At 37.0% G+C, this 20,300-nt stretch overlaps 1 protein-coding gene across 1 annotated transcript; it reads left to right on the forward strand.

Annotated features, from left to right (window-relative positions):
• Nucleotides 1–10,846: 10,846 nt before the first annotated feature.
• On the forward strand, nt 10,847–14,022 carry LOC147314169 (uncharacterized). The gene is made up of 4 exons (XM_086262772.1): nt 10,847–11,464; nt 11,565–11,720; nt 12,147–12,236; nt 12,868–14,022. The coding sequence occupies exons 1-4, from the start codon at nt 11,327–11,329 to the stop codon at nt 13,153–13,155; spliced, it is 672 nt and encodes a 223-aa protein (XP_086118898.1). The 5' UTR covers nt 10,847–11,326; the 3' UTR covers nt 13,156–14,022.
• The last annotated feature ends 6,278 nt before the right edge of the window (nt 14,023–20,300 follow it).

A 20,300-nucleotide genomic window follows, 5' to 3' on the forward strand; every position in this document is an offset into this window, starting at 1 on the left:
TTATTAGGCCTGGGTCCAGTGGACCCGAACACCTTGTATGTAATGTAAATGCGTGGGGGGAGGTACAGTATGAGGTCATTGAAAATTAGTTCGGATTTATGTTCTTCACAGAAAATAAGCCAAAGCCAATGAATTTCAGTTTGAAAAAATAATTAATTGTTTAATTTTTCTTTTGAGAAAAACTGAAAACGGGTCTCACAGACCCGAACACCATACAAGGGTTAAGTGCATAGTAATTACATAAATTGCAAAAAAGTGCAATAAACTGCAAAAGAATTGAAAATCGTTTTTGCTTTTTTAACATATATTTCTAGTTAGAGAAATTTAAGAGGCTTATCCCTCAAAACTGTTAATACAAAATAGTTGAACAAAACAGTTTCCTACCACAGGAAATTTATTTTGAGTGTCTTCATAGTTTTATTTTTGAAATATACCAATTTTTATATACTGCAGGAAAAACGAAAATAAATATTGTACTGCAAATTTGCAAAAAAAAGCAGCATATGCATCAAAATAAACTATTTCCAGCAGTGCAATATGAGTCCTAAGCATCCCAGAAAAGACACAGAAAGTCATAAAGTCAAAGATAACTTTTAAAAAGACCAGTATAGGCCCTGAGGCCCTGATGGTAAAAAGAACTACATTTCCGCGAAAATGACGTCACTTCCGGTTTCGGGCAGGTAATGGCGGACATGCAAAAGTTCGCGCTGACGTCTATTCCAACGTAGGAAGTGTTATGAACAGCTGATCGGATCGGCAAAGCGTGTTTCTGGAATATTATGTTTTTGTTGCTGCAAGTGCTTTTTATGCAGTTTTTGCAAAGCTATATGTGGAAGGAAACCGTGACTGAGGACAAGCTGATGGCATAAGATGTAAGTACAACTCCTCCGGTTTCATATGCAAAAAAAATTATTGCGCTAGCTTACGTGGTTGCAGAGCTACCGGGATTTAAAAATAGTTACGCAAAACAGAGCGTGCCCGCTCCGACCGGCTCTAAAGGGTTAACACAAGATGAAAGATTAAAATAAATGAATTGAGATTTAGAAAATAAGCCAAAGATCTTAAAGTACACAGGAAAATAACATGAATCCAATTAAGAAATCACTTGGCAACAGGGGGTCGAAACTTTTCTTTCAACGGGAAGAAACCCCCCGCAGAAGCAGGCTCCTGCTTCAGGCAACTTGCATTTTACATTTACATTTAGATTACAAAGAAGTCCTTCATGTTGTGTAGTAACAAGTCCTTTATGGTTGTGTAAATTAGCAAAACATGCCAATGAAGCATATCAGAAGATCAGAATGGGGAAACAACATACATCATAAAATGAAGAGATACGGACAAAATATAGAACAAAGCAATGACAAATTTGGCTTTCATAAAATCCTCCCCAAGGCTGTGTGACGACACAGGCTTGGTCATACCTCTACATGTTGCTGCAACACTTCAAGGGCTAGATTTTTGGAATAGAAGACAAATTGAAGACAGACTGCCAATCTGTTGTTTGTGTCCATGCATCATGTGTACTTCATGTTACTGGTAGACATAGAATTTTTGTGATATGGTGAATGTTAATAGTGAATGTGAATGTATGGTTTTGTGTTCAGGTGAGGCCTTTCTTTAGTTATTTCTTGACAAATGAAGTAGAGCTGGTATTGATTAGAAGGGCTTTTCCTGTAACTTTCAATATGATACCCAATGAGGAAGCAATGTCACTGCAAGTGAAGAAGACTTAATTAATTAATTAACCTATCAGAGCGAAACTTTAGGAATAGCCAAATCAGTATTCTGCTACATTCTTTAAAAGAATGATGCACAGGCCAGCTCAGCAGCACCTAAAGACCTGAAAGACCACAGAAAACAGCTAAAGCAAATGATGACAGAAATATTTCCATGCTTATGAATAAAACAACTCCACAATATCTAATCAAGTCCCAACCACAGAAGGTCTTGATCTACAATAAAGACCATTTGGAAATACAGAGGGTTTAAGTAGATGCACGCTACTGGTTTATTCACCCACTAAACACTAAACATTCAATAGACATCCACATTACGTCTTTTTTGAGTCCGTCAGTTCATGACCAATTCTGGATATCTATGTGACATCCAAACTAGTTCCACAATTTGGATGTCTAAACAGTGTGTTTCATAAGTTTAAAAGAGCCTTTGCATTATATATAGATCATTTTTACAAGTATCCTGTTTTATAGTGGAAAGGTTTCTAAGAGGAAGTGAGTGTGTTTGTGATTGGTAGCCTGCTCTGAGAGAAGTTGCGACGGAAAGTACGAGACGTTTGTGGAAGTGTGTATGTATGAACTGGACTATCTGCTCGACAGTCTTTATCGATGTACACATTTTGCAAACTGCCTGTGAGAAGCTGGAGACATTTCTGCTCCAAATCCAGCAGCTTCTTTCTTCTTGGAGTGACATCTTGGAGATGTCTGCTGATCATTCTGCAATCCTTCACACATAACTGTTTCTGTATAGAAAACACGCCGCCCACCCTCTGGAAACATGAGACTACAGAGTCTATACACTTAGAAGCATCAGAAAAACAATGTCTAAAATGAGTCAAAGTTTGATTTTGAAAAGATGTCCACAACTATCACATTTGGACTCCGTACACGGACAACAACACTGGACTAGAGTTTACTGATGATGTGACTGACTGCAAATGGATAATGACCCAAAGCAAACCCCAAGAGTTTTGAAACACAACGAAATGCATGCTCTTCAGACTTAAACACAAAGCTAAATGCAGAAAGATGCACTAATAAGCAGAAATTACAGCAACTGAAGTAAAGGCCTCATAGAGCATCTCAAAGAGGAAATGTCCACGGATTCCAGGCTTCAGGCAGTCATTGACTAAAAGGATTTTTATCCAAGTGCTGCAAACAATTCTTATATATTTAAAATTAGTATTTGTCAAGTTAATTTTCAGTGGAGTTTGCATGTTCTCCCAGTCTTTGAGTGGGTCGTCGTTGTTATTGCAGTTAGTGGGGTTAGGTTAATTGGTGGGGTTAGGTTAACTGGTGATCCTAAATTGCCCATAGGTGTGAATGTAAGCATGAATGGTTGTCTGTCTCTCTCAGCCCTGCATCAGATTCGCAGTGTGTCTAGGGTTTACTCTTCCTCTCACCTTATGGTAGCTGGGATAGGTTCAAGCCCCCCGTGACTGAAATATTAATTTGTGATTATTAGATGAACATAACAAATTTAATATTTTCTGCATGTGACTGTGAACCTCTCAGAGTTCAATACAAACTAACAACCCTGAAGAGGATAAGTGGAAATGAATGGATGGATAGATGGACATTGATATTCAACACTGCAACAATGAAAAAAATGAATCTTTCACATCCGGTAAGTTCTCATTAACCTGTGTGTGTGTGCTGTAGTAAAGGTCCACAAACACTGGGCTCACTGTGATCCAGACTGACCCTCTGTAAAATCTTTATCAGCTGCCCAATATAAGTGGCACTGCGCTCCAGACATTGTCCAATTAGGAATGCTTAGACAGACAAAATGCCAGGATTCCAAATAAATCTCCATTTGGCAACAACAGCATATGGAGTGTCCAGAACTCCAGAAGAGTGTCCCCACATCGAGTTTATGTCTGTGAAGTAGTCACACTCGAACGTCAAGGAAGGTGGTAGGGAAGCAGACTATGCAGACATTTTGGGTTTCCAAGGTGAGCAATTTATTTGCAGTGAACTTAATTTAATGTATAACTTAACAAAACTTTCCCCAAATCAATTCATTTAACAAAACTCAACATAACATGGCTCTGGTGACACAGCTCACCTCTCCTCTCTCCTGCATCTGGTAGAGACTGGCTTTAAATAGGGCCATCAATTTCCCTCCAATTGCCCAGCCAGTACCACTCACTCAACTGAGGGATCTAAAACTCTACTCAGGTTATCTAAAAACACAAAACCTCTACACACTTCTAATATGCACATTTACACAACTAAATAGCAGTATTAACAAAAGGAAAAACATTCAACAAATCCCTTTAAACATTAACACAGACAAAAGGAAGCATCTCTCTGGAAAAAGAAACCCCTCCACATGGTTTGACCTGATGATGTCATGTGTGACATGATCAGGACTTTAAAATGAGGAAATGCCAAGCGGGCGTTTCCCCACACCTGACACTCATGATGACTGAAAAGACAAACAGAGTAAGTATGAACAAATGACTTAATCTGTAACATAATAAAGTATAAAGAAACATAACTTAGTATTTGTCTTAATTTGCAGAATGTTTGATTTGCCGGCAACAAAACGCTTACACAAACAAACCCGGGATAGTGAGTGAAGCAATGTTACTTGACAAATAGCAAATCATAGCAAATACATAGAAACAGAATAATGTGTACAATGTGCAAAAAAAAAAAAGGTAAACACATATGGGACAAATGGAGAGAATTACAACTGCTTCTCCACTTTGTCACAATGTCCAGCTCTGACTCCTGAGATTCATCTGCTCTTAAGCATCATTGAGGCTTCTGATATTGCAGTTCTACATATTCAACAGCAGTTCACAAGAATCTGTTATTGTTGCCAAGTATATCTGCTTTGTCTGGAAACTGCTGGCCTCTATGCCCGGAGAGATGTCGTACAAAGTGACTTCCAGCGAACAGTCAATCTTTACATTAGCTGTCCTGCCAAAACCTAAACCCAAATCACAGAAAATGGGTATCATGTGTAACTAACAGTGAAGTATTCCAATGTTTTTCCTTGTGTTTATATTTGTAAGTTTCCTTTAATCGTGGAACTTTGTTTTGTAATTGGCAGTAGCAGAAGTGCCTGTTAATTTGAGTTTCAATGAAAGTGCCATAAAAAGGCATTTATGTGTTTATACCTTTGTTTGTTTGGATTTACTGTGATAAGAGTTATTTTAAACATGTTGCTTATTGTAATGGTTTTGTTTGGGTAGTTCTCACGATGATGATGATGATGATGATGACGACGCTGAGTGATGTTGTCGCCGAACATTGAATAAATCATCTATAAACAAGAACTTGTCCGCGCAGTGGCTGACGGGAGCTACAATCATGGGTATCACATTTCTTTGCTGACCTAGGTTTCTTTGTCAGAAATATGAAATATTCTGTTTTAAATGGACTTAAAAAGTGTTGCCTGCCTCGGCAAAAGTTCACGAAGAGCTATAAATATGATCTCAACAAAAATGGTGGCAAAAAATAGTTCATGTTTTAAATAATTAATATAATTGTTTTATCCTCATCCAAGTGACTTCTTGGATGAAAAGTCACAAATAATGCTAACCCATTAATCTTGCTTCATAGACCACCCGCCCTGTTGTTTGAGAAACATCTTCCTCATCAGCAAAAAACCCCCCAAAAAAACAAGAAAAATAAACAAAACAAGAAGTGAAAAGCGATGATTATATATCAGAAACCACCAGCTTTACGCAGCACGAGACATGTTTTCTTCAGAAAGACTGCCTAGCTGCATAAAGGATTAATAGAAGAGAGATATCTGGATGCCGTGGGTAAACACTTAATTCAAGCAAAAAGCTTTAATCCTGTAATCCTGTGACACGGTGCCACCTATGATTTTTGTTGTCTCATAAGAGAACGCATTGGTTTACTATAGCAGAAGGCAGCATTGTCAGCATTTTGGTATATGCTGAAAAAGGTGCTTTAGTAATATCACACTGTCAGTAAATGTAATCTTATATTTTGCTGTATTTACTGTATTTTTTTGTATTTCGATTTACTTCCCCAATACTGTAATCAATTTACAAAATTGAGGAAATTATGACAGATTCACGACTGGGAGACACATGAAAAAAATAAATTTTTTTATGCTATATGGTAACAGTTTCATATTTCCAGATAGCACAGCTTGATTTTACTGTCTTACAATGTTTAATAAGATCTTTGTATTAGAATGAATACAAAGATACATGCCCGACGCAGTGGTTGGTCATCAAAAAAACAAAATCAATGGCAGCTGAATAATAATATTATTATTATTAATAATAACAATAAATTGATATAGGACTTTTCAAAGCACAGAGTTACAAAGTGCTTCACAGTTCAAATAAAGGTAAGCGTATATGTTAAAATATAAAGGCCCATAATCAGCCATATCAACAGACATTTATTCCAACATACACATGTACATGCATGAGTGGTTTCAAACTATTGATGAAAATGAAGTGGAATAGATTCAAGAAACCCAATCTTGAGACAAATATGTTTGACTTTTAAAAAAAATGACCACAACCAGAAATGGAGACCCAGGAGGGAAAAAGTTCCAACATTTTATTTGCTTCTATCCACAACCACACGCTAATTAACACATAATGCACAACACACATGCATAAATGCCGGCTACTTACATGGGGTACCATCATTAGGTCTACACAAAGATTCATTGCACAAATCTAACTCAGGCCTTAGTACACATGCTAATTTGATATACAGTCCCTGAGAACAACAAAGTGTCCTGTTTTAGCATCATATTGCAAGGTGTATAAAACAAAGGTGTTTCAAAATTTCTTGTAGTCAACAAAAAATATAATCAGAGGATAATGTTGCTTCTAAGGATTCATCTGTCTTTTTAATGGTAATTAGGGAAAGACAAAGACTTTAGACCCTCTTTCTAACCACATCCAAAGAATCTTCCAGGAATGGTGATGAAATTTTTCCAGAGAACTTATTCTTCAGCAGTTAATTATTTCATTCCTCTTGCTCTTTTATTTCAACTTAACTCTGTTCCAGAGCAAGTTACATCTGCAATACAAGTTACCATGATGATAAGTACCTAAGTAATAAGTACCTTTACATTACTAAACACCCAGGATTAAACCTGAAGTTACCTGTCTGAGGATCTTACTTGAATCTGTATCATACACGTGGCATACACTGTAGCAGATCCATAAGTTACAGCACTTTTCACCACTGCTCAGGAAAAACACAATAAAGAGTGCAAGATTCATAAGGCTCAACCTCACAATGCCCCAAGCATTTTAGGTAGGCTCAAAATTGGAAGCAATCATTTTATCCCAAAACGGCCCAGAACAATAATGTGTCATGGAAACATCAATATTCATACACTCCGCCGGCAATAATCCAGTCCCAGAAACACACATACAATGGTCCCGTGTCTATTTCCCAAAAGGCATTGTAGCTGATCCGTGTATATGCACAACTACTATCCAAAACAGTTCCATTAACTCTTACATATGTTTTGGGCTGTATAGTAAACTATATATACTATACATTAATGCTGGTTCAGGTCATACATGACTCATATCTGATGAGATGGGTTTTAGATCCACCAGTGTGGCTTACACCAAGGAAAATGGTGATTTTAGGGAAATCTTGAAACTGTCATAATATTATATTAGAAAGAGATCTGAGCTCCCATTTCAGTTGAGTCCCACACATGTAAGCGTTCCTGCCACTGCTTTGAATGCACAGGCTACTTTTCAATAACCATTTTTTATGTTTTTTGATCTAAGCATTAATCATATGTTAAATTAATACTGACAATTACAGATTGTGGATTAATTTATGACATAACAGTGAAGATGGTGCATATGGTTATATAATAAATCCTAACAATTACAGATTGCTTCGCCATTTTCACTTTCAAGAAAATATATTTAAATCATTATAGCTGTTATATTTTCATGTCTAGGGATTTAATAGGATATTTGTCGTTACTCTCTAAATACACTCTCCCTGCTCTCCAAAACATTCATTTAAGAAATAATCATCCAGTTGTTAATGTAAGATGCAGGTTATTTGTAAATTTTGAACAGAATAGTAGTTTAAAATGTGGTATAGAAATTAATTAAGAATTGTGTAAAGGCATGAAACATCAACAGTATGTAAGGGTCAAAATATTCACTGTACTTTACTGTAACTGATAAGAAACATACTTTTATGCACAAGCAGAGTGAGTGATTAGTGCTAGCAGGGCTAAAAGGCACTACTACTAATAATGGTTAAAACATTCTGTATGAGCTGGACACTCATCAAAATGTTTGCCAAAGAAACTTCTTAAAAAGAGAAGGCAAAACATGAGCATCATGAGTGCTGATAATTAAATGGTAGATAAATATCTGGGTTCTTTCTATCCATCTCTTTCTTTCTTTGGTCCACATGTTTGACACAAAGTACAGAAAACCGCTTCTGCTTATCCGTGCTATGCTCCACAGCTGTGCTGAGGAGACTCAAATGAAGCTCTTGGTTCTATCAACCTCCAATGCTGCTGTTTTCTGTATCACAGGATGCGTACTGTATGCAGACTGCTGCCAGCTCAGCTCTGTGAAACCCATCACCAACTTTATTTTGATCAAACAGAGCTCTATTGTCCCAGTAAAGTGAGAAGCTTCATCGTGAGAACTGCACACCTTTCTGCTCTGTCAGGAAGGGAATTCTCTTCACATATCTTCATAACTCGAGTCAGCATCGTACGGACAGATGGAAACTACATATCCACTATAGCTGTCATTTTCCTCTTAACTTCAGTGCTTCAGGGGAAAGCAACACCAGTGATCCACACGCTATGTATCCAGAAGTGTCCAGGTCCAAAGGCGCCATGCTGCTTTAGATGAGGCTCCAGAAGAAAAGAGAAGAAAGGAGAAAGTGCTGCCAATGAACCCAGACAGAGAAATACTACACATACCACTGTATGTGATTGTATTGACATAAAGCCAGCTGTTTCAATAGACTGCTCTGGTAAATAAATGTCTACAGTTGTTTGCTGTAATATTCATGATGTGGGACAAACAATAGGACTTACAAAAAGAGCACATGTTCATCTACCAGGCACAAAATATCAGTATGGCAGAGTTTTTGGATTTCTGCCATCAAACAGAAGAATCACACCTGTGTGGCTCTAATTGTTTTATTTGTACTTCTGTGTATTTGGATTCCCAGTTTTGTTTCTTTTTTTATTTTCCATCTGGTTAGCTTTCAGCCGTAAGACCCTACACTGCTGGGAGACTGTGTTTGGAGGGTTTATTTTACATTCCCCACCTGTTTCCACCATCCAGCTTGTTTGTATTTTGCAGTTTTCATTATAACATGCCAGCAGCAAGAGGGAAAAAAAACAACAAATATACGAGAAAAAAAAAATCCGACTTAAACAACACAATGAAAAATATGGGTTGCTGTCTGAGAAGTGAGTGTTGATTGTTAGAGATTGATAGAGATTTGTGTTGGGGTCAAACTGAAAGGAATAAAAAAAAAATAATTGGCCAAGTTGATGAAAAGTGTACTATGCTAGCCTTTTATGCATTATTCATGTCACTTCCACATAATATCAGAGCTCTGTGCATGCGGATATCAACCTCAGGGTTCACACATCTTCACGCCTTCGGTGGTGAATCAGACTCAAAATGATAATCTTCAGTCTAAGTCACACCTGTTAACACACTGTGATCACAGACTGCCATCAACTGAAATTGATTTTTTTTAACTATACCTCCATTAGGCAAACAAGAGCGCACAGAGAGTGCAACTTCCCCCAAAGAGCAATGGCTATAATCAAACCTTCATGTTTTATGATTTTTTATTACAACATGCTAATGTCAGTCTGTTTTGGCGTCATTGTGGTGTTGTATGGTGGCGTATCAAAAAATTTTAAAAGTGTGTTGCACAGCTTTCTCAATGCCTTTTTAAATGATATCTTACTCGATATCATTTCTTGGTATTTTTTTTCAAGGTCAAGGTTGACCCTGTTGCTAATTAACTAATAAGGTCAAGGCCTAGGGGAGTACCCTAAGACCTAGTGTGTTCTTAAGTTTCAACACAATCCATAGAAAATTACTGGCAATATACAGTTTTTAATGAATTTCACATCTGGTGTGACCGTGGCCTTTACCTTGTCCCAACTGTCAAAGTTAAATTATTTCAGGTTGTTATTGGTACACTCTAAAAAACGATTCATGGGTTTAGTAAGTAAAGCTTAAAATCAATAGCTTTTTCTGCATAAAAAATTAAGTTTGTTGCATGTACACATTGTAATCAGTTGATAACTTAATTTAATGAGTTGGTCGAAATGAAAATAAAGAAAACAGTCTTAGCTCAGTAATATATCGATTTTGAACAGACATTTCTGTGTTAACTTAACATGAAAGTGTATTCAGTTAATACAACTTAAAAATCTCGTAAGCGTCCTTTAAAAGCTGAGTACAAGGCTGACTTGCCCGGACATGTTGTGCTCTCAGACCACTGATCGAAAGAAACGGAGGCAAAGAGAGAAAGCAGAGAAGCGGCATTTTGTACGGAACATTATCAAACGTTAAAGCTTTGTGGTGAGTACAATTTTTTGCCTTGTTTTATTCACAGCAGCTAATAACTCTAACTTTAACTCTATCAAGACGCACTGCAAGAAATCTATTTTTACACAACACTAAACTCTTCCTCGGCGAGTGGTGGTGATAAGCTAGTAACATTACACTTCTGGCTAACTTGTGAAGTAATTCGACCGTAACATTAGTCTTTGTTAAGTTTTGTTTTACGGTGGCAGCCAAATGGTGTTAATTGACACTGAGCTTCTGTAGCCGTAGTTTTTAACTCTGCAAAGACAGGGTAATACACGTTTTTCTTCTTTCTACTTTGAAATCGTTGCAGCGTTGATGAAGGTTTGACCAGCAAAAGGCTGGGCCATTTTACATTCATGACTAAACAAATGTAGGTTACTGAGTATACATTCGGTTTAACATCGATGCATTTTGATGTTTAAGTCCTAGAGTTATTTTTATGTGAGATTGAAGTTTGTTAATTGAGCCCTAGCTGAAGAACAGCCTGTGTCAAAGTTCAGTCAAAAAACGCGGGCGAGGAAGCGAACGCCATGTTGTAGAAACGCCACACGAAAGATCTTAAGTAACATTCATAAACTAGTTGTTTTAATGACATTACATTGAATGTGCATTAGCACATAAAATATAATATTGCTCTTTTGGGTGTTAACTGCAGATACATAAGCGCAGTTGTATCACTTAAGAAAAAATATCTTTGATTTGGAAACATAAAGCAACTTTTAGGAGAAACTCAACACTAAAAATAATATACATAGTTTTAACTTTTAATGTCATAAGGATTTCCTGTGAGATAATGATTAGACTAAAGACTATAGTTAAAAAAGCGTGAATATTGATTGCGTGTAATTTGCCCATTTCTTTGCAGTAGTTTACAAGCATTTTTCTTGTTTTTCATCTTGAATATTCAAAAACAATGAATTAAAATTTACTGTAATGCTGATGTAGCACAAGTTGTTTGTACTACAGCCTTCTGAATCACCCAAGTTAAAGTAATTTAAACTGTTTGTTTTTAAAATGAAGTGGATCTGTAAAATTTGCAAATTTGAAACACCAAGAAAGACATTCTCCATTCGCAGGCAGGAAGTTGTCAATCAAGCACCAAAAATCAATGACCTGAAAGAAAGATGGCCTGCTCTTTTTGATGCAGTTCAGGTAAATATTTTTCCATAAGATAATTTGCAGTATGTATTCTTTTAAAGTAAATTGTATACATTAACATGTTGTGCCTATTTGTGCCTTTTTTTTTATACAGATAAACCAAGAATTCAGAAGGATCACCACTGTTAACCTGGAAACAACATTCATGGCAAAGCTGGACCAGTACTCTCAGAAAATAATGTCCTTGCTGTCCTCAAGAGGAGGGGCTGCAAAAATGCGCATTCGGCGCATCCAGAACATGCTGCTAGTGGTATGAATGAATGAAATGTAGTTTTTTTTTTTTCCAATAGGTGATATTGAGTCTTAAAAGGTAGCTGTTTACAACTCAACTATGTCAAATTATTGTTTAGAGCTTGAGGCACAAATATCAATTAAAACTATAAATACTTAATAATAAAACAAATTATAGGTGATGTGGATCATGATTGGCAGAGTAATTTGCAAGATTTTGCAGTTTTTCTATTTGTTACCTGGATTTTTCAAGTTCATGAATTGATCATTTCAGAGAAATGGCTCTTTGAAATGATCAATTCATTATTTTGATTATCACTGGAAATCTATAATTGGTACAGTTCAGGCCATATAAAGTCAATCTTTTTTTTTTTTTTTTTTGATGTAATTATCAAAAACCCATCCTCCTCGAAGAGCAGTTCGACATTCTTTTTCTTATTCACAGGATGATTCTGTGGAGAGAAGGCGAGAGGTCGCTATCCGTGGCTTAGTGGTGTATCTCAGGGAAAAGGAGGAGGATCTCTTCAAAGAGCAGGTAAATCAGACATGACTATACTTTGTATTAGAGCTACGATCTAATCTATTATTAATTGATTTCTAAATTTTTACTCAGTTGTATATAGTATTTGTATTCTATTTTTATCTTATTGTATATTTATTTTATTCTACTGTATATAGTATTTTATTTTATTCTATTCTGTACAGTTGTGTACTGTATTTATTCTTATTGTATTCTAATTTTTGCCTCATAACTTTTGCACTGTCCACTCCTGCTGTGACAAAACAAATTTCCCACGTGTGGGACTAATAAAGGTTATCTTATCTTATCTTATCTTAATTAATCGGCAACTATTTTGATAATTGATTGATCGGTTTGAGTAATTATTTTAGAAAAAGAAGTCCAAATTCTCTGGTTTCAGCTTCATAAATGTGAATGGTTTCTGGTTTCTTTACTCCTCTATGACAGCAAACTGAATATGTTTGACATTTGAGGTCATCATATTGGGCTCTGAGAAACATTGACATTTTTCACCATTTTCTGACATTTTCTGGACCAAACAACTAATCAGATAATCGAGAAAATTGTTAGTTGCAGCCCTATTTTGTGTTACTCTCATGTATAAGTATGATTACTTAAAACATTTATATTGATTCTGACCTACCAGGATGGTGGCGGGGATATTACCAATGAAGTGATGAAGATTGTAACCAGAGGTGCCACAACGTCTGATCCAGCCAACGCAAGGATCATACTTGAAGGAACAGAAGTCCTAGCAGACCTGGATGTACCCAGAGCCTGTGCCTTGCTAATGGGGCTGATATATGCACTCAACCTCAGCTACCCAAAAGAACTGAAAAACACTTTTGAAGTGTTTCAAAAGATATTCCTCGAGCTGGATGATCTGAAAGCCAGTCCTAAGGTAATGTCACTAAAAAGTAAACTGTTGTACTAAAAAATGTGAAGAGTGAGGCTATCCTCAAATTAAATGGGAAATGTTCCACTGTTGTTTGCAATGTGTTGTGTTACATACTGTACAGTAGGCAGTAGGTGTAAAGTTGAGCGTTGAGCATTAAGTACACCTAGTTCAAAATAATGCACTTTAAAAGGATAGCTCGGGTCTTTTGAAGTGAGGCTGTATGAGGTACATATGTATAGTGAGTGTATTACACACAGTAGATGGCAGTCAGTAAGCTCCACCTACGGAGAAGCAGACGGGGCCACCGGCATGCAAGATGAGCCTCCATCCTAATAAAACTGATGTCAGTTTAAATGTACATTATATCAAGAATATGTTTACTGCTTTATTTTGCTATCAGACAGCCTTTTCTGTGAGGAAAGAGAAGTTCTACTGCTTGTTGTTTCAATCGCTCTGGCCCACCAGCGTCCATGGACAAAAACAGCAATTTTACCTGACAGCACACAGGAGTTGCTGGTCTCCTGCTGCCTTGATCAGTAAGTGTAATTGTGTTATTTGGTGACTTTGGTGTTAGTTCGGGTTAGTTCAGATTTACCAAAGTCACACAAACAAACTGAGCCTATCGTGCGTGTCGGTGGCAGGAATGTGCTGACTGCTGTCTACTGTGTGTAATACACTCACAATGTACTTCATACTTAAAAAAACCTAAACTATCACTTTAACACAAACAAACTTGAATCAGAGCATGACTGTCAAAATGTTCAGTCTTTTTGAGACAGATTTACAGGGGTGTTTTATGTCATTTATTTTATGGAGGCAACAATTTTGTCTGCTATTGAAATGTCAATGAGTCTGGAATGGTGGACTGGTGTTCTAATAAACAGTTTGATCATAAAACTGGAATTTCAATGCGTAATTTATTGTATAATTGTAAGTTATAAGTTATTGTAAGTTATTAGTACTCAAAAAAATTAAGGTAACAATTTGCATGGATATTTCTGAGTAGAATAAAAGTAAAAAAATAAGTTTTAATAACTAAATGGAGTAATTTTTAAACAATTAAAATTAAGTTGGTTCAACTTAATTAAGCTTGTAGAGGACAAAGCAAATCATGTTGTTTGTACGTAAGGAATAGAGTTTGCCTAACTAAAGAACTCTTGTGGCATTTACGCTATAGTGGCTAAGCTGAAGTAACTTAAAAAGATCCATGCAAATTGTTACCTTAATTTTTTTACGTTAAGCCAGCAGATCTTTTTTTAGAGTGTATACACAATCACACAAGATTTGAAAACTGGGGGTGGAACGGTGGTTAGCAGTGTTGCCTCACAGCAAAAACGTCCTGCGGTCAAGTCTACTATCAGACCGGGGTCCTTCTGTGTGGGGTTTGCGTGGCTTCTCTTTGGGTACTTTCCAAAGACATGCAGTTAGTGGGGATAGGTAAACTGGGACCTCTAAATTGACCATGGGTGTGAATGTGAGTGCAAATAGCTGCCTATGTCTTACAAGAATTTTAAAGGGTTTCCATAGATTAATGTTTCCAGCAGAAGCAGATGGTGCAAATTTTAAATTAGTGAGTCATATTGAGGACTGGAAGAAGATATTAACTTTGATTTGATCTGGATTGTTTACCAAACTAGCATCATTAATCAGAGAGTTTATTTGGAACAAGAAGCGTCCCCGCATTCGCTTGTCTTTGTTTGTTTCTTCCCTTCGATACAGGGGGATTGAAATGCCCCAATTTTTACTGGTACTATCTGGCTATTCAACTAAGGACAATAATGTTTTATTTTTCATCCCAAAATACCCCTTCTTGGGTGGGGATGGAAGCAAATTCTCTTAAAATGCCATTAAACTTGTACTTATACTCTGCACAGCCAAAACAATTAAAGAAAGAAACAAATAATCCTATAGTCCGAAATATGATTGAAGTTTGGTTTACAATAAAAGAAATGATGAATATTAAGAATAATCTCTCTCAGTTTAGTCCTATTTGGCGAAATGCTTTATTTGCACCAGGAAATTTGGATGCATGGTTCCAGGGTTGGGCAGAAAAAGGTGTTAGGAAAGTGGGTGATCTTTTTTGTGATGGAATAATGGTTTCATTTGAGGATTTAGTCTCAAAATTTCAAATCCCCCAAAAAACATTTCTTTAAGTATTTACAGATTAGAAGCTTCATTTATTCATATATCATATATTAGTTAATGGTGTAAAAATGTTGTAATAAAGGCTTCATTTCAACATTCTATAACTAGATTGTCTCTGCCTCTCCAGAAACATCAGCTTCTAAGTTAGAATCTTGGAGAAATGACCTAAATATGAATATTTCTAAGGAGACATGGAAGTCAATTTGTTTAAAATCACAAAAACAATCGATTAATAGTAACCTAAAGCTATTACAATACAACTGGATCATGCAAACATACGTAACACCGGTGAAATTGAACAAATATAACAACAGAATTCCAGACACATGTTTTAAATGTGGAGAAGCCCGTGGGACATTTTTCCACTGTATATGGGAATGCAGAATTGTCCGCGCATTTTAGCAGGAGGTGATGAACAAAATAAACCAAATTTTAACTACAAAGATTGCTTTAGATTCAGAAATCTTGCTACCATACATTTGTCCTAAAAATCTTAAACTAAGCCCATCAAATAAGTTTATGGATTATTGTACATTACAGGCAAAACGTATAATTGCATTAAACTGGAAAAAAATCAGATCCTCCTGCTATTGGTGCTTGGATAAATTCTTTGGCACAATGTATGGCAATGGAAAACACAGCCCACTGTGTTTTTGTCCTCAGGCAAACCCTTAGATGTCAAAGTGAAAAATCCTCAAGGTAATTCTAACGAATTTAGGGCTATAGTGACTGTGATTAGAAGCTGTTGGGTCCCTCTGAGGAGGAAATATGGGACCATGTGTCACTAAAGGTATGTCCAAGATACAGTTACAGATGACTTCTCAGGGTTATCATTTCTGTTAATTATCATTTCTGTTTCATTTCCTTTTTCTGCACACCTCAGAGTGTAGATAAAGGAAATGAAACAGGACATGAAGACAGTGAAAGCAAGATCAAAAAAGTAAATCAAATTAAAAAAATTTGAAAGAAAGGAAATTAAAGGCAGATACATTAACCAAAGAAATACTAAGGGATCTGTTCTAGTTTGCATCACACATCTCCTCCTACTGAAAAGACAGATGTAGAGACAGATCCCTCCCAGCAGTGACTTGATGGATACTCCATTGACAAAAAAGCTTAAGTGGAAGAAGATGCATGGATGGATATTCGACTGTTGTTTCATTGCTGAAAAGTAATTTCTAGAAACCTGTCAATACTGCCGTTTTAGGTCTTCGTTTTGAGGCTGATGTTGGAATTTTACTGAACAGTCTGTCTATTTAGTTTTATATATACAAGAACTGGGTGACTGAGTATGAAAATGCCAAAGTCAAGCTGCACCCAAGGCATTTCTGATGGTGCCTATTTTGGAATGATGGGACCATTGATAACCATTTCTATGATTACATTATGTAAAAGCTTGAAACCTCAAGCAAATCTATGAAAAAAAGTTCACATCATTTGTCAAAAATAAAAACATTTTCGGCCACAAGACACAGAGCTGCTGCTAATACAAAGCATTCTGTGGTGCGAAGTCCAGAAGTGAATCATTGGTAGGTAAACCTATAGATGCTCTGTGGTATTTATACTCTGATGCTGACTTTTGGAGTCCAGTTTTGCTGTTGCTCTCTGTCCTGAATAGAGAGCTCCTGTGCGTCTCTCTCTCTCTTTCTAGTGACTCCACCCCAGTGTTTTCCACCACACCAGATTCCAGCAGCTGATTTATGGGTGGTTGCTCTTATTAGACTCGAGCTCTCAGCTGCAACACTGCAGCTCTCAGCTGCCATGAAACAATCTGAGATCTTCCCTAAGGACTTCAAGGCCCAACAGAGAAATAACTGCAGAGCAAAGCATCACATTGTGGTTCAGATACAGTGTGTTGGACTGGGACTTTATTCCCAAAGGAGAGATTGCTACCAGACATACTACAAAGGAAGGAGCAGGAGAGAAAGAACAGACAGGCAGTTAGAGCTACAAAAAACAAAATCAATCAAAAGAATCCAGAGTTCACATAGGAGTGATTAAGAAGATTATGGTTCCACTTTACTTAGTCTCTGTTGCTGCTGTTTCATTATGTGCACATAGTCACCAGCTGCGATCTCACCAGTGAGTTAACAGTTTTGCATTTATGTTGGGTCCATTTCTAATTACAGCACACAGGTAATCAGTGATGAATCCTTTGAATTTAAAGTAGATTATGTATTTCCTAAACTCGCTGAACAGAAAAGTAGAAACTTGAGTCACTCTCCTGCAGATTCACCTGCTAAGACCCTATAGACTTTAATTCATCTCCACATCTAACATCAGAGCAAGTCTCCCTTTCAGGTTATCACTGCTAACCAGATTTTGTTATATTGGTGAGTAGCCTTGAACTATACGTCAATAGGCTGTTTGCAATTTGATGGTATTGTCCATGTATGATTGCATACCTGCATGGCTTATCTTTGAAACAACTGCTACTTGTAGGATCAGCCAGATATCCCCTGAGCCATCCTGTCACTCTTTTATAGATCCTTGAAACACTTGTTGCGTAATGCACCATGACAGAGGATTTTTTTCTCCTCTCTGAGCATAGAACACCAGCTAGAGACACCAGCCTCTGTAAAAAAAAAGCTGTGAATTTGAATGATACTCAGGTTGTAGCCTGTACATCCAAATACTCAGTGAGAAGTAAATCGGTATGTAATGATTGCTGCTGATGTGTTAGTAAATGGTGATGACGAAAGCAGCATACAGACCATCTGATACCAGTGTTGGAAGTACAGTTCTATTCCCACGTGTATCATTCACATGAGAGCTGGTCATGCTTACATGCATTCAAAGATCCACGTGAACATTCAGGATGGAGCAGGTCAGGTTACAGCAGCGGTCCAAAATGCAAAAAGCAAAGAGAAAGAATGGCATGAGAAATCTGGACAAATGCAGAATATAACTGATATAATATGATAATAAAGAATAACAACAGCAAAAAGGAGGGAAGAGAGAGGAATGAGTACCTGATGAAGGATAAATATTAATGTCTTATCTGTTCAGCCAGGAATGTGTGTAGGTAGAAAATTGGGATTTTATGTAAAATGCTGCTCTTCAAACCATTAATCCTACACATTGACAAAAATGATCTTTATAATGATGCTACTTCTAAGCATTAAAATGGGATGGAAAGTGTCATGAAACGCTGTGTAGCAAGCAGGAGTAGGACCCAAGATGCAGGCACTCAGACTCGAAGGATGAACTCAAAAAACTCAGCTTTATTTGCTGACAGAGGAAAGGATACAAAACTAAACAGGGAAATATAAACTTACACTTGACAGAGAGACGCAAGGAAACACAGCTTGAGGGACAACACGACACTGACTCAGAGAAACACAGGGTTTAAATACACTGGGAAGTAATGAGGGGAATGAGACACAGAAGGAGAGCACAGCTGGGAGAAATCAGGACTGACGAGACAAGCAAAGCAGGAAGCATTCAAATAAGACACGGACCTTCAAAGTAAAACAGGAAGTATGACACAGAGACGTGAACTTGACACAGTGGAGGCAGCAACTAAGAAACACAGAGACATAAACCATAAGGCAGAGGACTCTAAGGACCGAAAAACACAGAGGGAAACTCAAACATGCAGACACAGACTTACACAGAACAGAGGGGACACGAAGAAACATGAAGGGCAAGGGATCGAAACTAGAAACCATAAAATAACTCACACAAGTACAATAATACAAAAATCACAAAGAACTAAACATGCTGGGTCAGGAGACCCAGGACCCTGACAGAAAGGAATATGTGGTTTGTGGAATTAAGAGTCAGCACTGTCTCTCTGTCTCACTGTGATTATTGACCCTGGTGTGTTCCAACACTAAGGTCAGAGGACACCTTTTTGTAACTCTGAGACTCCAGTGGTTTAGACAGAAAAGCAACATGAACAACAACAATGTCCCAGCAATGAAAGATGTGTCTACAAGTTCAGATGAGGCAGCGTGGTAAATCACTATCATTCATACAAAACCGCCCCCTTATTATTATTATTATTATTATTATTATTATTATGGATTACTTTACATCTTCAAAGAGAAAAAGGAAGTTGGAATGTTATGGTAATTGTGTTTTTCATGGGCTTCAGGATGAAACAAAGAACAAACAAACAAAGAAATCACTGAATGAATGTGTGATTGTGACGACTAAAGGGAAGATAAAGTAGAACATAAACTGCCACCTAATAAAAGACAGAATTTCTGTTAATAATAATAAAATAAAGGGATAATATAATAACCTCAAAATATTATATTTATAGGAAATCAACTTAGTAAACTGCTTATCACCCGTATTTACTCGTTTACCTTTCGGTCTGTGTTCAGGCTCTGTTGAGCTGAACCTGCTGCACAAATGAGTTGATGTTATTTCTTTTCACAACTAGCAGCACAGTGGTTAACACTTGTTACCATACTGTCTGTAGCTGCTCAGTTAGGAAGACTGTCAAAAGGAGCAGGTGGTAGAAGAAAGAAGCAGAAGAAAACTGAGCAGAGGGAGATAAAGATGAACAATTACTCAAGCTGCAACTTCAATGGAAGCCTGGGAATGCTGGGAAATTTTGACTCCTTAAACACAAATGCAGCCATCAGCCTATTTCCATATCCTTTCCTCAGCCCTTTCATAAAAACACAACTTAAAAGAGTTCAAAACAAATAATGCATTATTCAATTCAAGATAAATCTTTTTTTTCTGTCACATTAGTTGTAGATGTAAAGGTAAATGGCCTGTATTTGTATAGCACTTTACTTAGTCCCTAACGACCCCAAAGCGCTTTGAACTACATTCAGTCATCCACCCATTCACACACAAATTCACACATGGTCAAAAATATCTCTAAATATTTTCATTAGGCACTGTTGTTTTATTTATTTTATTCAAAGCTCTCTGATATGAAGCAGACAGACAGGCAGTGACATGACTGAAGGAAACTGAAGGACAGAACATGGAAGTCTGTCTGTGCTTGTTTGCTGGAGGTGGACTCCCTTGAGGTTGTGTCAGAGATGTTGTCCAAGATAAGGACCGTGCTG

Source organism: Aulonocara sp. 'chitande type north' Nkhata Bay, linkage group LG14 (genome assembly GCF_057382095.1).
Source record: "Aulonocara sp. 'chitande type north' Nkhata Bay isolate Kocher_YH1m ecotype deep benthic linkage group LG14, A_spYH_male_GT1.1, whole genome shotgun sequence".
Taxonomy (NCBI): domain Eukaryota; kingdom Metazoa; phylum Chordata; class Actinopteri; order Cichliformes; family Cichlidae; genus Aulonocara; species Aulonocara sp. 'chitande type north' Nkhata Bay.

Bases quoted from the DNA above. Each gene is read 5' to 3' on its own strand.
- LOC147314169 (XM_086262772.1), top strand. From the start codon at position 11,327: ATGAAGTGGATCTGTAAAATTTGCAAATTTGAAACACCAAGAAAGACA. The intron at 11,721-12,146 runs GTATGAATGAAT...TCTTATTCACAG, and splicing joins TCCAGAACATGCTGCTAGTG to GATGATTCTGTGGAGAGAAG. The intron at 12,237-12,867 runs GTAAATCAGACA...CTGACCTACCAG, and splicing joins AGGATCTCTTCAAAGAGCAG to GATGGTGGCGGGGATATTAC.